This window comes from Trichechus manatus, unplaced genomic scaffold (assembly GCF_000243295.1).
Source record: "Trichechus manatus latirostris isolate Lorelei unplaced genomic scaffold, TriManLat1.0 scaffold00020, whole genome shotgun sequence".
NCBI lineage: Eukaryota > Metazoa > Chordata > Mammalia > Sirenia > Trichechidae > Trichechus > Trichechus manatus.
In genome coordinates this window covers 8,693,091-8,719,241 of record NW_004443956.1, presented here as the reverse complement: position 1 = coordinate 8,719,241, position 26,151 = coordinate 8,693,091, and the positions used below count along the sequence as shown (strand labels likewise).

At 40.8% G+C, this 26,151-nt stretch overlaps 1 protein-coding gene across 2 annotated transcripts in view; it reads right to left on the bottom strand.

The window, feature by feature from the left end:
- Positions 1–24,935, bottom strand: part of EOGT (EGF domain specific O-linked N-acetylglucosamine transferase) — a 37,821-nt gene extending 12,886 nt beyond the window's left edge. Inside the window, exons 1-10 of one of the 2 annotated variants that reach the window (XM_023727933.1) lie at positions 24,796–24,935; positions 23,852–23,960; positions 21,122–21,216; positions 17,968–18,072; positions 13,967–14,073; positions 9,825–9,928; positions 1,422–1,514; positions 1,028–1,099; positions 800–886; positions 246–314 (exon numbers count right to left, since the gene is read on the bottom strand). In XM_023727933.1, the coding sequence (XP_023583701.1) occupies positions 246–314; positions 800–886; positions 1,028–1,099; positions 1,422–1,514; positions 9,825–9,928; positions 13,967–14,073; positions 17,968–18,072; positions 21,122–21,216; positions 23,852–23,960; positions 24,796–24,803 (849 nt within the window). In that variant the 5' untranslated portion in view covers positions 24,804–24,935. The remainder of the gene's footprint in view (positions 1–245; positions 315–799; positions 887–1,027; positions 1,100–1,421; positions 1,515–9,824; positions 9,929–13,966; positions 14,074–17,967; positions 18,073–21,121; positions 21,217–23,851; positions 23,961–24,795) is intronic. The other variant, XM_004372724.2, reaches the window with a different exon arrangement.
- Positions 24,936–26,151: the final 1,216 nt, after the last annotated feature.

Here is a 26,151-nt window from a genome sequence, read left to right as displayed (position 1 = left end):
TTTACCTGAATTCCTCCTCCCTTGCCCGAAACTTATTGTTATTCACCCAAAGCCCACTGTTCTGTTATTTGCTTCACCGCTTGCTGTACTGACTATAAAATAAACTCCTGGGACTGAAGCTGGGTTCAACTCCTCAGAGTGACCCTCCTGGCCCCACTTCTCTGTAAGAGTTGTGGCATTGGTTATTGTCTCTGCCACCCCGACAACCGTCGCCGCTGCGACAAAAGTGCATACTCAAAACTAACCTCATTTTGGTTTAGTATTTTCCGGTATTCTGTGCTCCGGGCAAGAACGGTGACTCGCATTTTTCCATCCTGTAATCCAAAGAGAAAGGCACAATAATGCTGTATATGCCTGGACAGAGGGATGAGCATCAGAGCCTAAAATGCGATTTTCACAAAGAGATGGAACTGCTATTTTACAGCCTGAGTCCTTCATGGTTCTCTCAGGAAGTAAAAGTGCATCCGCTTTAGCCACAGAAGACAAAACCTCTTCATTAGACTGTTTCTGTTGGCTTGGTTGGACTGGTGAATTTTTGGGCAGGTGGTGATTTCAGGGAGGATGGGGATACACGACAAGAGAAAGGGGAAAGGAAAAGGAGAAAAAAGCAAAGTCTTCCAATATCCTTTAGCTTATCTTTCGTGGGTTGTTGATACCTGATTCCAGACCACTCCAGGTAAGAAAACATTAACACAAGAAACAATGTCCTCTGTTGGTTTCTTTTTCTGCAAAGGTGTTACTGATTTTTACTGGAGGTGAAAAGTCAAGCTCCACTCAGAACCCACAGTGTATCCATTACCTTGGGTCCCTCCTGTGTGATGTTCAGTCTGTGTAACACATGCTGGGAAAATGCCCTAAATAATCCAGTACTTTGACAGCCCGAAATCTAGAATAGAAGCGACAGGTCATATTACAATGAATTGCACTGCTATTTAAGAAGTTCTCTAGTTACGGGTAAATATTATCTGAAAATCTGTCAAGAATACATTGTATAAATATGAATGGTAACAGAAGACAAAACGCTTACCAGAGGGGTATTATAGAACAGCCCGTACCTCATGCGGGGAAGTAATGAAAAGACAGCTTCTCTAAAACACACCTAAGAATGAAGACATTTCATAAGATCAGAGAACACAATTTGCACCCTTCACACCAAAACAGCACTTACAATTACAGAAAACGAACTTTAATTAATCTCTATTTTGCATTAAAATATTTTGAATAGCAAACCATTTCACTCAAGGGGAATAAAATTCATATTTTTGGAGCAGCTACGGAAAAGAGTTTTTAAAAGCTACATGGTTAATAACAATGAGGATTCTGGTTATAATAATGGCTAACACATACTTCTATTAAATATTTATGAGTGAGTCATCTGCTCATGACAGTATTTATGGACAGTTCAGTAAAGTCTGCAGTACCCTTTTGGAATCATAGGTTTTCAAATGTATAACATCATAATCAGTAAATGCTTTCCATGTGTCGGCAAACAGGTCACCATATCCATAAGAGCTCTGCAGATGGAAACAAAATAGAAAATTAGGGCAATAAAAGGAGATAACATGGCTTTTTCAAAGATGCAACACAATGCCTGAAATAGCTTGTCAGTGTTAAGAATCAATCATCCTAAACAAGCTCATAAAACTCACATAGGAAAAATGTTTTTCCAACATGGACATCATCTTGGGCCTGAGCAAGTGCCTAATCTGATAAAATATCATCAGAAATAATCATTACAATTATAAGCTTGTCATAACGGTTATGTTGTTAGATGCTGTTGAGTCGGTACGACAGAACGAAACGCTGCCCAGTCCTGTGCCACCCTCACAATCTTTGCTGTGTTTGAGCCCATTGTTGCAGTCACTGTATAAATCCACCTCCTTGAGGGTCTTCCCCTTTTTCGTTGACCCTCTACTTTACCAAGCATGATGTCCTTCTCCCGGGACTGGTCCCTCCTGATAAAATGTCCAAAGTATGTGAGATGAGGTCTCACCATCCCCTCTTCTAAGGAGCATTCTGGCTGTACTTCTTCCAAGATAAATTTGTTTGTTCTTCTGGCAGTCCATGGTATATTCAATATTCTTCACCACCTTAATTCAAAGGCATCAATTCTTCAGTCTTCCTTACTCATCGTCCAGCCTTCCCATGCATATGAGGCAAGTGGAAACACCACGGCTTGGGTCAGGCGCTCCTTAGTCCTCAAGGTGACATCTTTGCTTTTTAACACTTTAAAGAGGTTTTCAGCAGCAGATTCGCCCAGTGCAATACATCGTTTGATTTCTTAACTGGCGCTTCCCTGGGTGTTGATTGCGGATCCAAGAAAAATGAAATCTTTGACAACTTCAGTATTTTCTCCGTTTATCATGATGTTGGCTCACTGGTCCAGTTGTGAGGATTTCTGTTTTCTTTATGTTGAGGTACAATCCATACTGAAGGTTGTAGTCTTTGTTCTTCACCAGTAAGTGCTTCAAGTCCTCTTCACTTTCTGTAAGCAAGATTGTGTCATCCGCATATTACAGGTTGTTAATGAGTCTTTCTCCAATCCTGATGGTGCGTTCTTCTTCATAGAGTCCAGTTTCTCGGATTATTTGCTCATCATACAGACTGAATAACTATGGTGAAAGGATACAACCCTGATGCACACCTTTCCTGATTTTAAACCACGCAATATCCCTTATTCTGTTCGAATGACTACCTCTTGTTCTATGTATAGGCTCCACACGAGCACAATTAAGTGTTCTGGAATTCCCATTCTTTGCAATGTTATTCATAATCTGTTACGATCGAGAGTCAAATGCCTTTGCATAGTCAATAAAACACAGGTAAGCATCTTTCTGGTATTCTATGCTTTCAGCCAAGATCCATCTGACATCAGCAATGATATCCCTAGTTCCACATCCTCTTCGGAATCTGGCTTGAATTTCTGGCACTTCCCTGTTGATGTGCTGCTGCAACCAGTTTTGAATTATCTTCAGCATAATTTTACTTGTGTGTGATATTAATGATATTGTTCAATAATTTCAGCATTTCATTGGATCTCCGTTCTTCGGAATGGGCATAAATATGGATCTCTTCCACTCGGTTGGCTAGGTACTGTCTTCCAAATTTCTTGGCATAGATGAGTTATTGCTTGCAGTGTTGCATCCGTTTGCTGAAATAACTTAATTGGTATTCTGTCAATACCTGGAGCCTTGTTTTTCCCCAATACCTTCACTGTAACTTTCCATGTGTTGGAGAATTACAAGTTCAACCCAGTGAAAGTGTTTTGTTTTTCCACCCTAATCCATTTTATTCTCATGTTTTAGAAGGCACTTCTCCTAGGAATATATCCTAGAGAAATAAGATCCATCTCACGAATAGACATATGCACACTTATGTTCATTGCAGCATTATTCACAATAGCAAAAAGATGGAAACAACCTAAGTGCCCATCAACAGATGAATGGATAAACAAACTATGGTACATACACACAATGGAATGTTACGCAACAATAAAGAACAATGATGAATCTGCAAAACATCACACAACATGGATGAATCTGGAGGGCATTATGCTGAATGAAATAAGTCAATCACAAAAGCACAAAAATGGTATGAGACCACTATTATAAAAACTCATGAAAAGGTTTACACACACCAAAAAAAACAATCTTTCATGGTTACAAGAGAGGGGAGGGGTAGGGAGGGAAAAACACTAAGCAGACAATAGGTAAGTGGTTAACTACAGTGAGGGGTAAGACAGTACACAATACTGGGGAAGCCAGCACAACTTGTCCAAGACAAGGTCATTGAAGCTCTATAACCCAAAAAACCCACTGCTGTCAGGTCAATTCCGACACAGAGCAACCCTAAAGGGCAGAGTAGAACTATCCAAACTCCCTGAGGGACCGAATTACTGGGCCGAGGGATGGGGACCATGGTCTCAGGGAACATCTAGACCAATTGGCATAGCATAGTTTATAAAGAAAATGTGGTACATCCTACTTTGGTGAGTAGTATCTGGGGACTTAAAAGCTTATGAGTGGCCATCTAAGATACTCCACTGGTCTCAACTGATCTGGAGCAAGAGAGAATGAAGAAAACCAAAGACACAAGGAAAAAATTAGTCCAAAGGACTAATGGACCACAAATACCACACCCTCTACCACCTTGAGCCCAGAAGAACTAGATGGTTAACTGGCTACCCACCAACTGCTCTGACAGGGATCACAACAGAGGTCCCAGACAGAGCTGGAGAAAAATGTAGAACAAAACTCAAACTCACAAAAAAAAAAAAAAAAAAAACCCAGACCAGACTTACTGGTCTGACAGGAGACTGGAGAAACCTCGAAAGAATGGCCCCCGGACTCCCTTTTAACTCAGTACTGAAGTCACTCCTGAGGTTCACCCTTCAGCCAAAGATTAGACAGGCCCATAAAACAAAACAAGACTAAATGGGCACACCAGCCCAGGGGCAAGGACTAGAAGGCAGGAGGGGACAGGAAAGCTAATAACAGGGAACCCAAAGTCGAGAAGGGGAGGGTGTTAACATGTTGTGGGGTTGGCAACCAATGTCACAAAACAATCTGTGTATTAATTATTTAATGAGAAACTAATGTGCTCTGTAAACTCTCATCTAAAATACAATTAAAAAAAAAAAACACTTCTTATCATTTTTACTATGATTCTATCCAATCACAGATTCACACAACGCACACATACATCACCATTTATATACACTCTTGTATGCTAAGTAAATAAAAAGCATCCCAGTAAGTGGAAATTACTTTTGGAAAGGAATTCAGAGCAAGAAAATGACTTCAAATGTTTAACATTCAAAATAAAATGCATGAACTTTATGAAATAATTTCCCGATTGACTACTACTGAGTAACATATGTGATAATTACCTATTACATTAACAATAATAGTAACAATAATCATAATAACAACATTTTGTTATTTCTAACGTCCCAGGCACTGTTCTAAACACTTGACATTATTAACTCATTAAACCATCCCACAACCCTAATGAGGTGGGTAATATCACATCCCATTTTACAGATGAGAAAACTGAGATACGAATTTTAAGTAATTTGCCTAAATTATAGAGCTGGTGAGTTGCAGGGCTGGGATTAAATCCAGTCTGTTTGGTCCCAGACTCAGGGCTATAACCTCTACACAACAGGTGTCTCTCAGTAGGAACTAATTCTTTCTAGCACACTTACAAAATGCATTTCCTTATTGAAAAGTAGAACATAATTTTCAGTTCCTTCAGCTAAAGGGAGGAGATAAATTCATTTTCAAATAGTATAATTTAGATTGAAAAATTCAGCCAGTTGAAGTAAAAAATACACATTGTAGGATTATATTCAAGGTGTACACAGTTGGGTATACATTATGTTCATTACGTTCGTGCCTTTTCATTTTTACAGCATTCTTTTTATCAGATTTTGAAAATTGCATATTGTACGTATTAGAAATATTTCAAAGTTACTGAGAACTGTTAGATGTGATGGAAAAAAAAAAATCGTTCCCCAGAAGCATCTCCAATGCCATTCTAATAAAGGTGCTTCTCAACACCATCCAAAATGAAACTTTCCTCCTCTGCTCAATAATAAATAAAGGGCAATGAAAAGAAATGATTCTAGACATTTTCTTGAGATAAAATACTTCAGATAAAATAAGATACCTTTAAAAGGAAAATTTAATAATAAAATATAGTAATACTGACTGATCCCTTCTCAGGGAAACCATGCATTATTCACTAATAACCACCTCTAGAGGATTCTTTTCCATGTCCCCCAAAGTCAAATGATCTGTCGTGGGGGAAGGAGGATTTTCTTCCTGGTCTCAAGTCTAAGAATATTTGCATATTCTTAAAGATGACATAAAATTTCCTCCTTGGTATCTCTCAAATTTAGACAGGCACATAACCTGTGACTTCGAAATTCCACTTACGGGAATCTGTTCCACAGAAGTGTGAGGATAGGTGAGCGTGTAAAGATATATGTATATGGAAAGGATGTTCATGCAGCATTTTAATAAACAGGAAGAGATGAGAAATGAACTAAATATCATCAGGGTGGGGGCAGATAATAGCCAAGAAAACCCTATGGAGCAGTTACACTCTGTAACACACAGGGTCACCATGAGTCAGAATCAACTTGGCAGCAACAGGTATTACTTGCTTAATTAAAAAATAATAATAAAGCTATACAACTCTGCACAAGAAAATGTGGAGAGCCTATACTAATCTCCCCTTCTAGCGAAATTGCTTCACAAGGCCACCCCGCTGCACCCAGAAGTGCACCTGTGGAGGTGCCCTCTGTGCATCTGCGCAGGTTGGTGGCCTGGCCCACCCCACCAAGGCAGCTCCATGTCTCACAGGACTGGCCAAACTGCTGAGTTTGCAAGATGGAGTGGGAAGGTCCCATAGGTTTCTTGGGGGAAGCAGTTTGAAAAATGCCACAGGGTTTTGCTTCACCAAGTCTGAAAGGCTGCCACTACCACCTCCCTGCTCTCCCCACGGGGCAGATCGCTCCTCTGAACCTTCAGGACTGGCTCTGCATCGCGGTCAGGTGTGTGTGTGGGGAGGAGGGGCGCACAGTGTAGTTTAATCCAAGGCCTTCCCACCAAAAGGGAAATGATCACAGCCACACAACACCATCACACGAAGCCTGTCCAACCCGTAACATTCTCTGGGCCTAAACTGTGGAGCCATCGGGCACAGCTGCCTGTGCTGAGAATCTGAGTACTTCCTAAAGTCGTCCTTGACCCAGAATGCAAGTTTAAAAAGGATGCATAGAGAGTAGTAGAAGAGAGAGGTAACATCAGCACACCAACCTGCTTGGCTAAGTCTGCCTGCCCGTCAGCGGAAGGCCCGGGTCACAGTCAGCCTGCCCTAACATCACAAGCCCAGTTAACTGAGTGAACCAGAATCCTCGTCGGGGCCATGGCATGCTACTTCCTCCATCCCACCAGGCACAGAGAGGGGCAGGGTTGTAGAAGTGGGCTCAGTTTCACAAAGTCCACTTGAGGAAGACATGGAAACGCATGCAACAAGGTACAGAGAAGCTTCGCGCTGTCGGAAAAACCTTCCATCGACTTGATATGTTCTGCAGACGTTTTTACAGAAACAGATTGCCATGACTTTCTTCTGTGGTGCCACTGGATAAGTTCGAACTGCCCACCTTTAGGTTAGCAGCCAAGCACAAACCATTTGCACCACCCATGTAATTCAACACGTGCATTTATGTCCATACTGAAAACTCACCCTTCTAGTGAGCTGAAACACACACACAATTTGGCATGAAGCAAAGAGCAACTCCAGTTGCAGTCGAGTCAACTCCGAGTCATGGTGACCCCTCGGGTGGTGTGAGAGTAGAGATGTGCTCCATAGGGTTTTCAATGCCTGATTTTTCGGAAGTAGATCACCAGGTCTTTCTTCCGAGGTGCCACTGGGTGGACTCAAACCTCCAACATTTCGGCTAGCAGCTGAGCATGGAAACCATTTGCCCACCCAGGGACTCCACAGAAGTTCATAATCCATTGCCATCAATTCCGACTCATAGCGACCCTATAGGATGGAGTAGAACTGCCAAGGAGTGGCTAGTGGATTCGAACTGCCAACCTTTTGGTCAGCAGCTGAAGCTCTTAACCACTGTGCCACCTGGGCTCCAGACAGAGATTTATAGAGAGGCAATAAAGCCCTGTGATTTCAGAGCACAGATCTATGTTCAGACTATCCAGACTCCACCCCTCGCAGACTGTGTTAACTTAGAACACTCGCCTGCTGCTCAGAGCCTCTGCTTCCTCGGCTGTACAATAAGCAGATACGAGTGTTAGTCCACGGAAGTTTGCGAGCATGAAATGAGATAACATCAGGTATGACTGAAAAAAAAAAAAAAAAGGCAAAACACCCCTGAATTAATCATTCAGGGCTTCTGAGAGCTGGTAGTTGTGAACTAGAAGAGCTTACACAAAAAAGGAGTGTTTTTCCTTTGCTCACAGAGAAGTTTCCAAGAAATCAAACCATGTCAGCAAAACCGGAATGCAAGAGGGAAACGTAAACACACATAAAGGAGGAAGTCAAATGAAAGCATTAATATGCCAAGAATTATAGAAGCCATTCTCATCAGACTTGAAATCAAGCTAAAGGTCTCTGGAGCAACGATAATGAAAAACTTTTCTGCAGAGCCCTCTTATGAGGCCCAGACCTGTGAAAAAAAGCATTAACAAAACCACTGCTGCATGAGAATGGGACCTTCGCTTAACCATCTCACTCTGGTCTCTGGAAATAAAGACGGCATGTATCAAGGCGACATCGCTTAGGATTTAAGGACATTTGATAAGTAAGTTACATCTGCAGTGCGAGGCGCCATGTGTGGGTTTCACCAAGTGCAATGACCCCTGTTACTTACTAGGCGTGTCTCTTGCAAGGATCCTGGGACCTCTGCCAAAGCAGCTGTTCCAGGAGGTACTGGCCCCCGTGGGACATGAGGCTCTAAGTCAAGGAAGCTCCTATACCTGCCCAAGTGGACCCCATCTCCCTGCATCTGAGCTGAGCTGTGCTGGGTGGGCTGCTGGAAAGCCTCTCCCTAGAAGATATGCCCAACGCTGTCCTGCTGCCAAGCTGTGGTTCCCCTGCAATATCGTTCTGAAGACTCACGCCAAGGCGGGGCCTCTAAATGGCTTGTGTGAGTCAGAATGTCTCATTAAACCTTAGATGACCCCTTGGTGAACTGTCCAACTTCCCAATGCTGAGGCAACCTCTCTAGAGTACACTAGAAACCCCTTGTTCTCCTAATCGTTATCCTTGTCATAGTTAACATTATTGAGAGTGTACCTGCTGTGTGCCAGGCATTGTGACTGTTCACACATGACACAATTAATCCTCACAATGACATTGAAGATACTATAATTCTCCCATTTCACAGATGAGGATACTGGGGCACACCTTGGGGTTACCTTGGGGCATGGAGGGGCAGGATATGGGAAGAAACAGGGAAAAGACAGTGAACGAAGAAGGAGGAGGGAAAGAAGGAACTGGGGGGGAGGGCGGAGGACTATGAGGAGGAGAAGTGGAGGGAGAAGGACAAGGACCAAAGATGCACTAAAAAAAATAAGCAATAAGACAAAAAAAAAACCCATTGTCTTCGAGTCGATTCCGACTCATGGTGACCCCATGTGTTACAGAGCAGAACTATTCCATAGGGTTTTCTTGGATGTAATCTTTATGGAAGCTGATTACCAGGTCTTTCTTCCATGGCACTGTCGGGTGGGTTCAAACTGCCAAACTTTAGGTTAGGAGTTGAGCGCAAACTGTGCCACTCGCATAATTCAACCTCTATGTACATACTTAAGACTCGCCCTGTATAGTCAGCAGAAACACACAGCACAATTTGGCATGAAGAAGGAGCAACAGGAAAGCTGCTATTAAGGAAAGGCAGACCAGGTCATGCAAAAGGCCAAACTGTAGAGGCAAGCTCTTCAAACACAGGTCATAGAGGTTAAGTGCACAGCAGTCTGCGTGCATCTGCCTTAGAGGAACACCGAGCTCAGCTCTGTGGTCTCTGGAGCTCTACCTGTCCAAAGAGGGAAAGAAATCTCCCACTGTCTCATTCTAAAATTCAAAGAACAAAGGTACACACATACGTATGCACCTGCATACATGTGTGTACATGTAAATGCACATATACATCCATTCACACCCATCTACATATGTATGCATGCGTGTGTGTATTTAAATGTGTGTCTTAGAAATTTCCATTCCACCACATTAGAGCCCACACATTTATAGAGCAATGTAGACAGGGTAGAAGCAGAGAGCACATTCTTACTTACCGTGTCCCACATCACGATGTACACGTCTGTGCTGAACGAGTTATTAACATGCTGAGTAATGTAAAGATTCAGAAAATCACAGAAGTGGTGATACATGTTAACACCTAGTTGGAAAAAAGAAATCTATGTTAACTCCAAAGAACAAACAAACAATTTTTGCCAACACTATTTATAGCTTGGTAGACTTCTGGTTGAAATAAATGGGGAAAGAATAAGAGTTTTTCCAAATACAAAATGATCTCTGCATAGCTGGTCCTCAGTTTACAGACTGGTTGGGTTCAAATATTCACTTGAAAATTTATTTAGAAATTAGGAATGAATTTTCCCATACAAACGAAGTAGCAAATGATCATTAACTTCCCAGCAAAGTAAAATCAGTCTATTTAACTGAAAATGGGGTGAAACTACAAGGCCATGAAGACTATTATTTTTTACCATGAGTTATTTTTTTTAAATCAATAAAGCAACATCTGTTTATTGTAGAAGTATTTTTTTAAGTAAAAGACAATCATGGCAACTATTAACATCTTGTATTTTTCATTCCTGTCTCTTTTTTTCCGTATTTAATCACTACTTATAGCATGGCTTCTTGGGAAAATGTTAACCAACCATCATTTAAAAGAGCTGAGTGTCTCAAGTTCTAACTTAAAAGCATATGGACTCTAGAGTCAGAAGAACTAGGTTGAACTCCAGCTCTGCCACTCATGAACAACATTCTCAGACAAGTTTACAAAGTCCCTAAGCTTAGATTCTCTACTAGAAATAGAAAATGGTTACACCTAAGTGTCAGCCAGCTTTGCCATGAGAAATCCAGAGATAATGTGTCTAAAAGAACCCATCCCAGTGCCTGGCCCTTAATGAAGACCAGCTGGATCTCCAAGGTCCAAGAGACTAGAGAAGACTGCAGTTGATGCTCTTTGTTCATAAGCCTGTCTTCTAAAAGCAACAGAACATCAAAAAAACAGAAAATAACAAATGTCGACAAGGTTGTGGGGAGACTGGAACTCTTACGTACTGCTGGTGGGAATGTAAAATGGTACAACCACTATGGAAAACGGTATGGTGCTTCCTTAAAAGGCTAGAAATAGAAATACCATAGGATCCAGCAATCCCACTCCTAGGTATATACCCTAAAGAAATAAGAGCTGTGACATGAATAGACATATGCACTCCCATGTTCACTGCAGCATTATTCACAATAGCAAAAACATGGAAACAATCTAAGCGCCCATCAATGGATGAACGGATAAACAAACTGTGGTACATACATGCAACGGAATACTATGCAATGATAAAGAATAATGATGAATCTGTGAAACATCTCACAACATGGATGAATCTGGAGGACATTATGGTAAGTGAAGTAAGTCAATCACAAAAGGACAAATATTCTATGAGACCACTCTTATAAAAATACAAGAAAAGGTTTACACACATAGAAAAAAATTATTTGATGGTTACCTGGGATGGGAGGGTATCTCTAATGAGATAGAAGACAGTGTTAATACTGGTAAAAGGAAAGGCAATACACAATATGGGGCAAGTCAGCACAACATGACCAAGGCAAAGAAAGACACTGAGAGGAACGCAAGAATAAAGGGCAACTACAGTAATTATTATAAAACAGACAATCCTGCAATAATAGTATTAGTAAACAATAATTTACGAATGGATACACAGATAGATAGGTATCCTAAAGAGGTGTGGGAGGGTGTAAGGGAGCACACCTACTAGCAGACATAGGTTTGGTCGTGGATATTTCTACATACATAATTGTAGGTGCTGCATGTATATTAATACAGACAATAGCGCACACAAGGGGCACAGTCATGCAAACTTCTTAGACATATCCAAACACCTTGCAGGACACCTGGCGTATGCCTTAGAACAATCAAGTATACGAGATCAAAGGACACCATTCGCCCAAAAGCAAAGATGAGAAGGCAAGAAGGGGTAGAAAATATGGACGAAAGGAAACAGGGAACCCAGGGCGGAAATGGGGAGAGTGCTGACACATTGTGGGGGATGCAACCAATGTCATGGACTATTTTACGTGCAAACTATCGAATGGGAAACTAATTTGCTCTGTAAACTTTCACCTAAAGCACAACAAAAAATTTAGAAAAAAAAAAGGAAATAACATGCTTTCTCTCAACTTAGGGATGAGTCACCTGGTATTCAACTTGGAAATGTACAGATTTAAATGGAGGAGGAGTCCTTGTATGGTGCAAATGGTTAACGTGCTCAGCTGCTACCCAAAGGTTGGTGGTTCAAGTCCACCCAGAGGCTCCTAGGAAGAAAGGCCTGGCAATCTACTTCTGAAAAATCAGCCACTGAAAACCCTACAGAGCACCGTTCTACTGTGACACACGTGCGGTCACCACGAGTCAGAAACAACCCCACGAAAACTGATAAAAATGGGATGAAATTCTGAGAATTGATATTTAAAATCTATATTTTAAAAGAGGGAAAACGTTGACAAAAAGAAAAACGGTGACCCTCAAAAGCAGAAATCATAAAATAATCTCACATCATCCCACAGTGAATAACACTGTATGCCAGAAAATAAGAGTAAAAAATATTCAGCTCTCTTTAGACTGGTGTCTTAGATGGATGTTTGCATGGGCTCCTTCTTGCACCCAGAAAAATGTTGGCAAAGGGTATATTTTCAAATAAGCAAGAAAAATGAAAGCTCTATTACAACACACGCCCTTTTCCCAGATCAGCCACACGGTACACATTAGCTTTGCGACCTAGCATTCAGTGACTCCATAACATTTACTGAGGCACACAGCACATACAGAACAGCACTTCGTGCTACAGGGATTTATAAACGAGGGAGAAAACAGGGGCTTTGCCCTTAAGAAATGAGTCTTGTTCTGTACAATGCTCATTCTCCCAAGGTAAGAGTTAATATATGAAAAGGAAAACGGAACGACAGCGTAAGTTAGAAGAAAAAAAATAAGAGTTATGAATATCGGAAAGAAACGGCACACGTCCACATTAGCCTTTTATTCCTACTTTGCATACTTTATGGCATAAGTACCTGCATAAATTTAACAGCTCACACATATTCAACTCTTTTACAGGCAGCTCACCACGTTTTCTTTGCCCCTTTTTAATTTGCATATTTAAAAAATTAGGACCTCGAACATGGCATTTTTACTTGTTCTTATTTCAAAAACCTAAAGTTGTCTGATTTCTGAACTTAATACTTTGTAATATAAGAATTATGACTTCAGAAGGCAAGGCACATTAAAAATATGATCAATAAATTATAGCAATTCTGAAATATCTGTGACAGAGAGCCCTCTATCTTTCACTGTAAGCCCAGCCTCTCATTAATTTTGAGACAGAGTAGCATAGTAACCTCTGTCTCTCATAATGAGAGAAATCATGTAGTATGATCTGTGTTTCTCTTCTCCAGGGTAACTAGTTCACAAAGTTACAGCTAGGCCTGCAAGGTGAGAGTTAGAAGCCATAGACATAAACAGAAAAATAATTTTTTTTTTGTTAAAACCTTTTTCTCCCCCAAGAATACACAGCAGTGCTAACTTCCAGGAAAATTTTCAGTTCACTTAATGTCATAGAAACAAAATAAGTTTGTCAGAGAGATCATGGACATTCCTTTTGTATCCACAGTATATACATGGCTTTTAATTTTTAAAAAGTTTCCTAATGAAGCACAATCTAAATCAAGTAATTTGAGAAACCAGATGGAGTAAATTCAATTACAAAAGGTGGACATATGCCTTCTTCTCTCACCTTTTGATTTTGATGAAGTCACTTTATGTAAATGTGAAGATTTGTTCTGATACCCAAGGGGTAAAATAATGGGAAATTCAAACTAGTTCATCTACTTCTTCAGAGAAGAAAACAAAAAAACAAACCCACTATACAATGTCATACTGTTTCCCAAAAAGTGACAGGAAATCACTACATACATACATTGAAGAAAGAACAAGTTGAACAACATGATGAATACAATTAATACAACATAATGTCACTGAACTTTACATGTGAAAATTGTTGAAATGTCAAATGTTTTGTTACATAAATATTTTCCACACACACACACACACACACACACACAAAAAGCCTCATTAACCAGTAAAGGAGTAACAGACACATTAATGTCTCACCTGCATCAAATTTCATGAAGTAGGCTGGCTTGTCAACAACAATATCACATTTTGCATCTTCTATAGGTCTGAAGTTGAGCTGAGTATAGCTTTGTAGCTCAGCAAACCTAGAAATATGAAATATACTTTCAAAGTGATTCTCCCAAACTTCTGTTGCAACATCATAACTTTGGATCTGCTCATTAGGCAGATTCATTTCTAGAATGCAAGACACTCCTATGGAGACATCTGTAACTTCTCAAACTTACTGACATTTATATAACTTGATACCAATTTCAACATTGAGACAAGGAACAAAAATTACTTGAAATTCAGTCTAATGTGCAAGATAGTTAAGCTGGGAACTTTCTAGACAAAGAAAGAATTTGCACAATGGGTCAGCCAACCAATCTACCAGTAAAGTGCGAAGTCCCTGGGTTGCCCAAACAGTTAAGCACTCAACTGCTAACCAAAAGGTTGGAGGTTCGAGTTCACCCAGCACCTCAGAAGAAAGGCCTAGTGATCTACTTCCAAGAAATCAGCCACTAAAAATCCTATGGAGCACAGTTCTACTCTGACACAGACACAGTTGCCATGAGTCAAAGTTGACTTGACAGCGACTAGTAAAGTGGGAAGACTCAAAAAGGTTTCCTTTAGTCTGACAAGGCTCAGAAGGAACACAGACCCAGAGAACTTCCTATGGTGGATTGCTTGGATTCTGAGAAAGATGGTAGTCCAAGAATTATCTAGCGCCTTAGAAAGACAGCAGACAGTTAAGCTTCACAGAAGAAAGGAAGGTCTACTTCTCAGAAAACATCTTTGAAAGCCACATGGCACAATTTTCTTCCGTATAAGAGAAAACAATCACACAGCATGTGTTATAGATTGAACTGTGTCCCCTCAAAATACATCTTCTAAATTCTAACCTATACACCTGTGGTTGGAGCCCTGGTGGCACAGTAGTTAAGAGCTTGGCTGCTAACCAAAAGGTCCGGAGTTCAAATCCACCAGCTGCTCCCCGGAAACCCTATGAGGTAGTTTTACTCTGTCCTATAGGGTCGCTACAAGTCAGAATCAACTTGATGGCAACGGGTTTGGTTTATTCATGCTTTATACCTGTGGTTATAATCCCATTTGTGAATGGGTTTTCTTTGTTACGTTAATGAGGCACTATTACTATGGAGTGCATCTTAAATCAATCTCTTCTGAGATATAAAAGAGCAGATGGAGCTAGCGAGCCAGCAAGCAGAGATGGGGAAAGACAGATGATGTTATACCACATGAGACTTCCAAGGAGCCAAAGAATAGAAGCTGAAGAGACAAGGACCTTCCCCCAGAGCAGAGAGAGAGCCTTCCCCTAGAGACAGTGCTCTAAATTCAGACTGCCAGCCTCCTAAACAGTGAGAAAAAAAAAAATTTCTGTTTGTTAAAGCCACCCACTTGTGATATTTCTGTTATAGCATCAGTAGACAACCAAAACAGCATGTGGCAAGAGATATTTAAAATTAACATAAAGATCATCTGTAACTCTTCATCCTTGAGATCATATCTGATACAAAGCAAATACCAAAAATATCCTTTTAAAACACAATGCTGAAATATTACGGTGGTTTTAAAAATAAGTCCACAAATTCTTTGATACTTCTCTTTTCAAGAGGTGGGGCTTCACAACTAGATGGTGCTCGGCTGCCACCACCAACTGCTCTGACAGGGATCACAATAGAGGGTTCCGACAGAGCTGGAGAAAAACGCAGAACAAAATTAAAAAAAAAAAAAAAAAAAGACCAGACTTACTGGTCTGTCAGAGACTGGAGAAACCCCAAGAGTAGAGCCCCCGACCCCCTTTTAACTCAGTACTGAAGTCCCTCCTGAGGTTCACCCTTCAGCCAAAGATTAGACAGGCCCATAAAACAAAACGAGACTAAATGGGCACACCATCCCAGGGGCAAGGACGAGAAGGCAGGAGGGGACAGGAAAGTTGGTAATGGGAAACCCAAGGTCGAGAAGGGGAGGGTGTTGACATGCCGTGGGGTTCGCAACCAATGTTACAAAACAATGTGTTAATACACTGTTTAATGAGAAATTAGTTTGCTTTGTAAACCTTCATCTAAAGTACAATTAAAAAAAAAAAAAAAGAGGTAGTACTTCATTCCCTTCCCCTTGAATGTCGGCTGGACTTAGTGACTTGCTTCTAAAGAACAGAAGACAAGAGAAGTGATGGTATGTCACTGCTGAGATTAGGTTATAAAAAGGCTGCAGCTTCCATCTTGGGGCATGCTCTCTCTCTCTTAGACCACTCACTCTTGGGAAGTCAGCCACCATGCTGTGAGCAGCACTAGGGAGGGGCCCACATAGTGAAGAACTGAAGCCTTTGGTCAACAGCCAGAGAGGAGCTGAGGCTTACGACAACATAAACGAGCTTAGAAGCAGACTCTCCAGCCCAGTGGACCCTAGACAGGGCTGTAGTCCTGGCCAACAGCTTGACTGCAACCTTGTAAAAGACTCTGAGCCAGAACCACACAGCTAAGTTGCTCCCACATCTTGACCACCAGAAACCGTATGAAATAATAAATGCACGTTGTTTTAAGCTGCTAAATTTTGAAGCAACTTATTACGTAGCAATAGGTAACTAATACAGATATACTCTAGGGATGACTATGTTCTTAGTATTTTATAAACATAATGTAATTCAGATATAACTAATTATAGCCTTCATTCCCCAGAAGCTCATGCCAAATTATCTATGAATTAAGTACAACATTTTCCATTTGCGAGTCCCCACCAAAATTTGAGTGCCAAAAATAAAGGCAAACACTTCAGAAACATGTTTAAAAAAAAACTTACCAAGATACCAAAATGTACTTGAAATTAAAATGCCCACTTGAATGCAGGAATGACTTACTGCAAACGTTGGTTAAATCAAGTGAGGTACTGCATTTCACACCGTCAGGTGCCATCCTAAACGTATGGTACTACATTTGTAGATGATTATCCTGAACGGTATGCTTAGCATGAATGCTAGACCTCAAAAATTAGCATTATATAAGAGTATCCTATGTGACTATCAAGAGGTAGCACAAGAGATACAATCTGTATCCTGATTGAAGTGGTGATTACATGCATCTAGACATGTGATCAAAGTTCCACAGAACTATTAATAATTAAAAAAAAAAAAATGACTGCACGTAAACACCAGTGAAATCCAAATTAGTTAACAGTATTGAACCAACGTCAATTTCCTGGTTTTGATCACTGTACTGTGATTATGTAAGATGGGGAAGCTGGGGAAAGGGCATGACAGAAACTTTCTACACCATTTTTTAAATGAGTATAGGGTTGCTATGAGTCAGAACTGACTCAATGGCAATGGGTTTTTTTTGGCTTGATGTGAGTCTAAAATTATTTTTTTTTTAAAAAAAGTACCCTAATGCTTTTATTTCTGGAGATGGTAAATTCCCTGATACACCATACAACCTGTTTAATATTGAAAATCTTTTAAAACAGAATGTGTTCTCCAATTTATATAAAGTTCAAAAAGCTGATCAATGGTGTTAACAGTCAGTGTCTACCCTTGGGGAGAAGAGTGGGAACAGTGACTGGGAGGGGGCCTAGGTGACAATGGTCCATTTTTTGACCCATTGGTGGGTTCACTTTTTCATTATCCAAACTGTATACTTCTCTGTATGTCTGTTAATACACTCCAATTAATGCGCATTAAAAATCACGTGTTCCTCAAACACATGCAATAATTACAAGGAGTTACAAAATTCATTTTGAACTGATCTGTTTTTCTTTCATTAGCAAATGGTACTATATCTTACTTCCTAATATTTTATAAACATAATTTAATTCAGACATAACTAAGAGATTCATGCTATAGTCTTCATTCCCCAGAAGCTCCTGACAAATTATCTACAAATTAAGTAAAACATTTTCCATTTGAGAGTCCCTATCAAAATTTGAGAGTGCCAAAAATAAAGGCAAATACTTCAGAAACATACATTAAAAAAATAAAATCTTACCAAGACTGCAGAGGGCTTTTGCGCTGACCTTCAGACATCAATGTATGAGTATCAAGTTTACAGTGTCCTCCAATTTCACCACTCTGGAAGAAATCTTCCTTAAATCTGGTGTGTAACAAGAAATTAAGTTCAGAAAAATTTTTGATGACTCAAGCATATGAATTGTAACTAATATGGCTCACCAATCTCCAAAATCCGTTTTTTTTTTTTGTTAGGATTTAACATTTTATAATAATTTCAAACATTTACAAAGGTAGTAGAATAGGAACTTGATGTACTCATGACCCAGCTTTATAATGACCAACTCATGGCCCAACTGGCTCATCCACCCCACCCATTCCCCAACCCCATCGCCATGTTATTTTTTTTTAATAATATTTAATTGTATTTTCAGTGGAAGTGTACACAGCAAAACAGGTTCCCATTCAAAAATTTTTATATATATTGTTCAGTGATATTGGTTACAGTCTTCACATTGAATCAGCATTCTCATTATTTCTGTTCTAGTTGTTCCCTTTCCATTAACAGTCCCCCAACCTTCTCATCTATGCTTTAGAGTATTTGTTGACCATTTGGTCTCATAGAGATTTTAAAAAAAAAAAAAAGCACAATACTTAAGAGTGATATTCATTACTTTATGAGCTAACTTGCTATTTAGCTAAAAGGTGATTTGAAGGGATAGTTCTGTTTCAAGGCTTAGAGAATATCTCAGGGTAATAATCTAAACGATTCCTCCTGTCTCAGTGGGTTCAGTAAGTCTTGATTTTCAGAAAATTTGAAGTTCTGTTCCACATTTTTCTCCCTTTCTATCAGGATACACCTATTGTGTTCCTGATCAGAAGGTATGGTAGTGGTAGCCGGGCACTATCTAGTTCTTCTGGTCTCAGGGTAGAGGAGCCTCTGGCTCATGTAGACAAGTAGTCCTGTAGACTGGTTTCTTCTCTGACTTTTGGGTTTTTTTCTTTCTTTTTTGCTCCAGACGACTAGTGTGTTTGCTAAGGTTGAGTGTCAACTTGGCTGGGCCATGATCCTCAGTGGTTTGGCAGTTATGATGTAGTTTGGCAGTTGTATGATGATATTATCACTTCCATGATGAGTGTTGATACAATATGATCACCTCCATGATGGGACCTGCTGTGAGTAGCCAATCAGCTGAAAGGGAGTTTCCTTGGAGGTGTTGTCTGCAGCAAATATAAGTGAACTCTCTGGCAAGACTCGTGGGCTTTTGCTTGCTCTGGATCCTGCAGCTGGCTCCTGTTCGTCTGACTTCTGGTTCTTGGGACTTGAGCTAGCAGCTTACCTGCGGTCTTGCCTGCTGACCTTGGGATTCGTCGGTCTTCGCAGCCTGTGAGCAAGAGCCCTGCTGTCTGACACGCTGACCTTGGGTCCGCCAGCCCCTGCAGCTCCGTGAATCAGGAGAAGCCTCCAGCCTGACCTACAGATTTGGGACTTTCCAGCCTCTACAATCGTGTGAGCCACTTCCTTGATATAAATCTCTTTAAATAGATATTTATATGCTTAACTGGTTTTGCTTCTCTAGAGATCCCAGCCCGTCATGGTTTGAATTATGTCCCCATAAAAATGTGTGTATCAGTTTGGCTGGGCCATGATTCCTGGTACTGTGTGATTTTCCTATATGTTGTAAATCCTGCCTCTATGATGTTAATGAGGGAAGATGGGTGGCAGTTGCGTTACTAAGGCTGGACTGGATCTACAAGACTGGATTGTGTCCTGAGGCAATCTCTTGAGATATAAAACAGAGAAGTGAGCAGTAAGACAGGGAGACCTCATACCATCAAGAAAGCAGTGCCGGGAGCAGAGCGCATCCTTTGGACTGGGGTCCCTGTGAAGAGACGCTCCTAGTCCAGGGGAACACTGTAGAGAAGAAGGCCAACAGAGAGAAAAAGCCTTCCCCTGGAGCTGATGCCCTGAATTTGGACTTTTAGCCTACTATGACTATGAGGAAATAAACTTCTCTTCATAAAAACCATCTACTTGTGGTATTTCTGTTGTAGCTGCACTAGATGACTAAGACACAGCCTAAGACATGTAGAAACCAATAGCTACATCTTAGAAGGCCACTTGCAAACTTTTAAGACCCCAGATGCTGCTCACCAGACTTGGGTGTAGAACACAAACTTTATGAACTATATTATGCTAACTGACTAACCTGTCCTGCAAGACTATGACCCAAAATCTTTAAACCAAGAAAACTAATCCTGTGAGGTGACTGGTTAAGTCTAAGATGTATCAATTTTATGACCCTTACTTGTTTTATTTCATAAATATACATACATACACATATACCAAATTTTTACACAAATAACGAGCACCTTCTGCATTTCCTTGCCAACTGCACCCTCTCCCTGCGAGGTATTTTCATAAGTGCACTATGCTGATTTTTTTTATAGCAACATGTAAATAAAATTGGCATAGTGGCACTTATGAAAATACCTTGCAGAGGGAGGGTGCGGTTGGCCAACAAACATAGAAAGTGCACATTATTTGTGTAAAAATGTGGTACACACACACATATTTTGGTTGTTGCAAAATTATATATAACATAGCATTTACTAAAACACTGTGTGCGTGTGTGTGTGTGTGTGTGTGTGTGTGTGTGTGTGTGTGTGTACACCTAGTAGCATAATCTGTCTTGGTTAAGCTATGCACACTTCTCTCACATTCGGTGCTACCTTTCCCATCACCATAAATCACCATAAATAAAAACTGACTGCTGTCTAGAGAATGAATCCCCCTCTCCCTCCCACCCCTGGTAATCATCAGTGAAGCTGGTCTCTGTACATATAGCTGTTCTTGTCGTTTTATAAAATGAGATCATACGATATTTGTCCTTTTGTGATTGACTTATTTCACTCAGCATAATGTCCTCTAGGTTCATCCACGTTCCAAGACGTTTTGGGAACTCATCTCTCTATATGGCTGCATAGTATTCCATCCTGTGCATGCACCACATTTTGTTTATCCATTCATCCCTAGGGTATTTACCTAGGAGTGGAATTGCTGGGTCATAAGGTAGTTCTATTTCTAAGTTTTTGACACCACCATGTTATTTTGAAGCAAATCTAAGATGTATCCCTGGATCTGAAAATATTTCAGAATTTCTATTCGATTTTAACAACAACCGCTTAAGTACCTGTCATGATTTCTCTTGATATTTCTTAAATCAAGGTAGAGGTTGGCTGCTCTGCAATACTGAAGATAACGGGAACACACCAGACCCGAGTCACCCTGAAATAACGTCGAGAAAAGGGAAAAATAACTCCAAGTACTAACATTGCAAGGACTTACAGAGACTTGCTGGACATGTTGACAGCATGTATACACAGATTCAAACCACCCAATACGCTGAGAAAAGCTTCTCAAAGACTGCATCTGTTGAAGGATTTTTCTCACCCCAGCAAACCTTGGTCAAGCACACCTTTGCAAAGTTTGCACACTTCCAGTTTACTGCAAAGAATTCTCAAATGCTCTATTTGTATCAAGGAGCCCTGGTGGCACAACGGTTACGCACTCAGCTGCTATCCGAGAGGCTGGCAGTTCGAACCCACCCAGCAGCTCCTCGGGAGGAAAAGATCTGGTGCTGCTCCTGTAAAGACTACAGCCTAGAAAACTCTCTGGGGCAATTCTACTCTGTCACATGGGGGTCACTGTGAGTTGGAATCAATTTGACAACACCTGACAACAACTGCTTGTACTACCTCAAATTTTAAAGCTAAGAGCTGTGTGTATGGTTCAGTCCAGTCGCCTTTAAAAAACAAAACCACATACTTACACCATTACCCCCGACAGCTACGTGACAAACCATTTTCCAAAGACAAGTGAAACAAAACAAGGGAGAATACATGTGTAAGAGACATATAATTCACGGCAGGAAGGGTGGTTTGCCAATTTTCATCAAAGGTATTCTCTGAGAACCATAAAACTTGTGGGACATTCTGGCCCCACAGCAACAGGATGACAATATTACCTAAATAATTAAACAAAGGAGTTTAAGAGTCAACTACTACAGCCTGTTTCTATTCCAACCAATCTGGTTTGTGTTCAAAGAGGAATACCTTCAAAAAACTTTTATCTGTTCTAGATTTTATTTATAGATTCAAATGCCATTTTATTGCTTTACCCATAACTTCCTATTGAATATGAGCCTTAATCTTGACCCAAATAGTGTTTTGTTATCTGTAGATGATAAGGGATTATACTCTGATACCAGAAAACTTATGAAGATAAATCTTGGTCAGGAAAGCACTCTACAAACCACATTAGCAGAGGTGTGCAAGGAGCATATGATGGTTCATGTCATGTGTCAACTCCGCTATGCTATGCTGTGCCGCCCAGGTGTTTGGTCACACACTAGTCTAGATGTTGTTGTGAAGGTATTTTGTTGAGGTGATTAACATTTGTCGTCCATTGACTCTAAGTAAAGGACATCACCCTCGATAATGTGGGTGGGCCTCATTCAATCAGCTGAAGGCCTGAAAGAGAAAAAACTGAGGTCTTGGAGAGAGGAAGGAATTCAACACTGTAACATACAAATCCTCCCTGAGTTTCCAGCCTGCTGCCTGCCCTACAGACTTCAGACTCAACAGTGCAACATTAGGAACCCAACCTCAAGAAGGGGAGAGTGCTGACATGCTGTGGGGTTGACAACCGATGTCACAAAACAATATGTGTATTAATTGTTTAGAGAGAAACTAATTTGCTTTGTAAACCCTCATCTAAAGCACACTAAAAAAAAAAAGACCACAATACCAATTCCTTCCCGAGTTTCTAGCCTGCCAGCTTGCCTTACAAATTTCAGACTTGTTATCTCCCACAATGGTACGTGTCAATTCCTTAAAACAACTATCTGTCTGTCAGTTGATCTATCTATGTGTATTCTCATATGACTACCCTGGTGACGTAGTGGTTAAGGGCTCGGCTACTAACCAAAAGGTCAGCAGTTCGAATCCACCAGCTGCTCCCTGGAAACCCTATGGGGCAGTCCAACTCTGCCCTACAGAGTCACTATGAATTGGAATCAACTCGATGACAAAAGATTTTTTTTTATATACCATCATAAAGGAGCCCTGGTGGCGCAATGGTTAAGCGCTTGACTGCTAACTGATGCAATGTAGGTCGGTAGAAAGTGCACAGGAAAAGATCTGCATTTCAATGTATAATTCTACATAGCAGCTGTGTGGTCTTGGAGAAGTTGCTTACCTTCTCTGAGGACCCTGTTCTCCTCTCTGGTAAAGTGGCTTAGTAGTATCTGTCCTGCCTATGGAATATAACGCTTGTGAGACTCAAACTAGCTTAATGTACAGAAAAGCTTTCTGTAAACTATGAAGTGGTATACAAACACAGAGTGGTATGATGGGGTGTACCATCTGTGTCACCCTGACAGGAAATTTGTAAAGACACAATTTATCCATTTATCTTCTTCAGCATACACTGGGGAGGGCAGGGAAATTTAAACCTAAAAATATGTTTTAAAAAAAAAAAAACACTTCCCACTGAGTTGATTGTAACTCATGGCAACTCCATGTGTGTCAGAGTAGAACTGTGCTCTATAGGATTTTCAATGGCTGTGATCTTTTGGAAGTAGATCGCCAGGACTTTCTTCTGAGGCCCCTCTGGGTGGATTAGAACCTCCAACCCTTTGGTTAGCAGCTGAGGGCTTAACCGTATGCAGCACCCACTATCTGATACATGTGTGAAAACAAGGTCACAGTTTCCAAACAAAACAGAACTTACTTTTGGACATTAAATAAAATTCTAAGCCAATAAATAAGTGAGAGCAAGAGATTTCTTTCCAAGTGCCACCTACTTGCCTTGTATGTTATAATAAGAAAGAAGCTCATTTCTAAGGAGCTAAAACACCCACCATTTGCTCAGGCTGGCAGAGCACATGTATCTCCTCCAGCCGCTCTCTGGCGTATCCAAAGTCAGCTTGTTTCCAGAATATGTCCTGAGCTGATTCAAGAGTGTCCGTCCTAATAGCAAACGAAAAGATTCCACTTTTTTTTTTTTTTTTTTACTTTTCCTGGACCTTGAATTTTCTTTCCAAAGGTTTGTTAAGTTGCTACAAGTCTGTCGTTACTTTGATTTTTTTAAAGGATACTATCATAATCTTCCCAAAACTATCCCTAGCTACGTGAAGCCATCAAAATAAGTTATGCCCAGACTTAGTCCCTTAAAATAAAAACACACAACAGAAATACATAAAGTTGGGGTCATCCGGAACTGAAGAAAACATACTGTTAATTGTGCTTTCTTTGCCCCATTAACCTTGCATGTATTGCAAGTACTAATTATACTTAACTCTCCCGGGCAGAATCAAGAGGAAACTATCAATTTATCTTCTTTAGAGTGTTCTTTGTTATTGTTGTTAGCTGCTATCAAGCCGATTCTGACTCATAATGACCCCACATGTGCAGAGTAGAACTGCTCCATAGGGTTTCCAAGGCTGTGACCTTTCAGAAGCAGATCACCAGGCCCATCTTCTAAGCTGCCTCTTGGTGGGTTCAAATCACCAACCTTTCAGATGGTAGTCGAGCACTTAATCATTGGTGCCACCCAGGGACTGTGTGTACATTTGGGGGACAAATATTTTCTCTGATCCAGTTTCACCCCCTGGCAGAGGGAATGACGGCTATTCCCACCCCAGTGGGAGATAGTTCAGTTGAACTCATGACTGCGTCTGCAAATTAATATCTAAAGGAATTACTATCTAAAACCAAAAGAACCCAGCTGGGAATTAGAGCATTAACATACAGCAGAGAGAAAGAAGACATGAAGGAGGAGAAGGTATTCTTTATGGAAACTTACCATCCCATGTCGACATAGCTACAAACAGGGTAACCAAATCTGAACCCTGGTTTGCAGGATTTCTCATAACCCCAGCAGTACTTCAGATTTTCTAAGTGTTTCTAGAACGTAAAATAGGTACAGTTAGACTGTCTCCCTCTTCTGACATTTAGCAACAAACAAGTCTTAGACTTTTCCATGAAGAAAACAAATCTTTTCTAGAACTCTCAGTTTTACTTCTTATAATATGTATTCATGTAATGAAGATGCTGTTGTTAGTGACTGGCCAGAAGTCTCCGACTCATGGCAGCCTTATGTAGAACAGAATGAAATGTTGCCCAGTCCTGTATCATCATCTTCGTGTTGGTTGGTAGGTCTGAGCCCACTGTTGTGGCCACTGTGTATTCTGAGTGCCTTCCAACCTAGGGGGCTCATCTTCTAGCACTATATCAGACAACGTTCTGTTGTGATCCATACTGTTTTCAATAGCTAATTTTTGGAAGTAGATCACCAGGCCCTTCTTGCAAGTCTGTCTTAGCCTAGAAGCTCCACTGTAACCTGTCTACCATTGTTGACCCTGCTGTATATGAAATACTGGTGGCATAGCTTCCAGCATCATAGCAACATGCAAGCCACCAGAGTACGACAAACTGACAAAGGGGTGGTCATGAAAACAAGTAGAGTAAATTCTAAGAACAGAGGTCCCAAAGTGCTCAACAACAATTCTCGTTAATCACTCTCCCCACCATGTCTGTCCCTTAAACCAAAAGTCTAGCCTTTACCTAGACTACCAAAACAAACAAACAAAAAAATCCATTGCTGCCAAGTCGATTCTGACTCATGGAGACCCCATGTGTTATAGAGTAGAACTGTTCCACAGGGTTTTCTTGGCTTTAACTTCTACAGAAGCAGACTGCCAGGCCTTTCTTCTGTAGCACCAGGGGGTGAGTTTCAAACTACCAACCTTTAGGTTCATAGCTGAAAGCCAACAGCTGGTGTTACCCAGGGACCCTAGACTAGCAGAGACCACTGGAATGAGAATGTCCTAAAGTAACTGACGGAACTGCCTTCCTCACTGAGCAGACACATTCAAAAGTCAGTCTCTAAAGAGGCATATAAATTGGAATTTCTATTACCAAAAGAATCACAGTGAAATTAGAATGAGTCAGCAACTCTACTCATCAATCAAGGTCAGCAGAGAACCCATAAGACGCGGACAACTGGGTTCTGCAGCCCTTGGGAGACACAGCAGCCACCACGGGCCAGTGACCTTGGGGTGCTCCTCTGCAGGCCCAGGAGCAATGCTGGTCTGCTTCCTGGGTTTGTCTTCCCACGTTTCCTGTGCCAGCGCCATGGGAAAGGAAGTGTCTCACAATG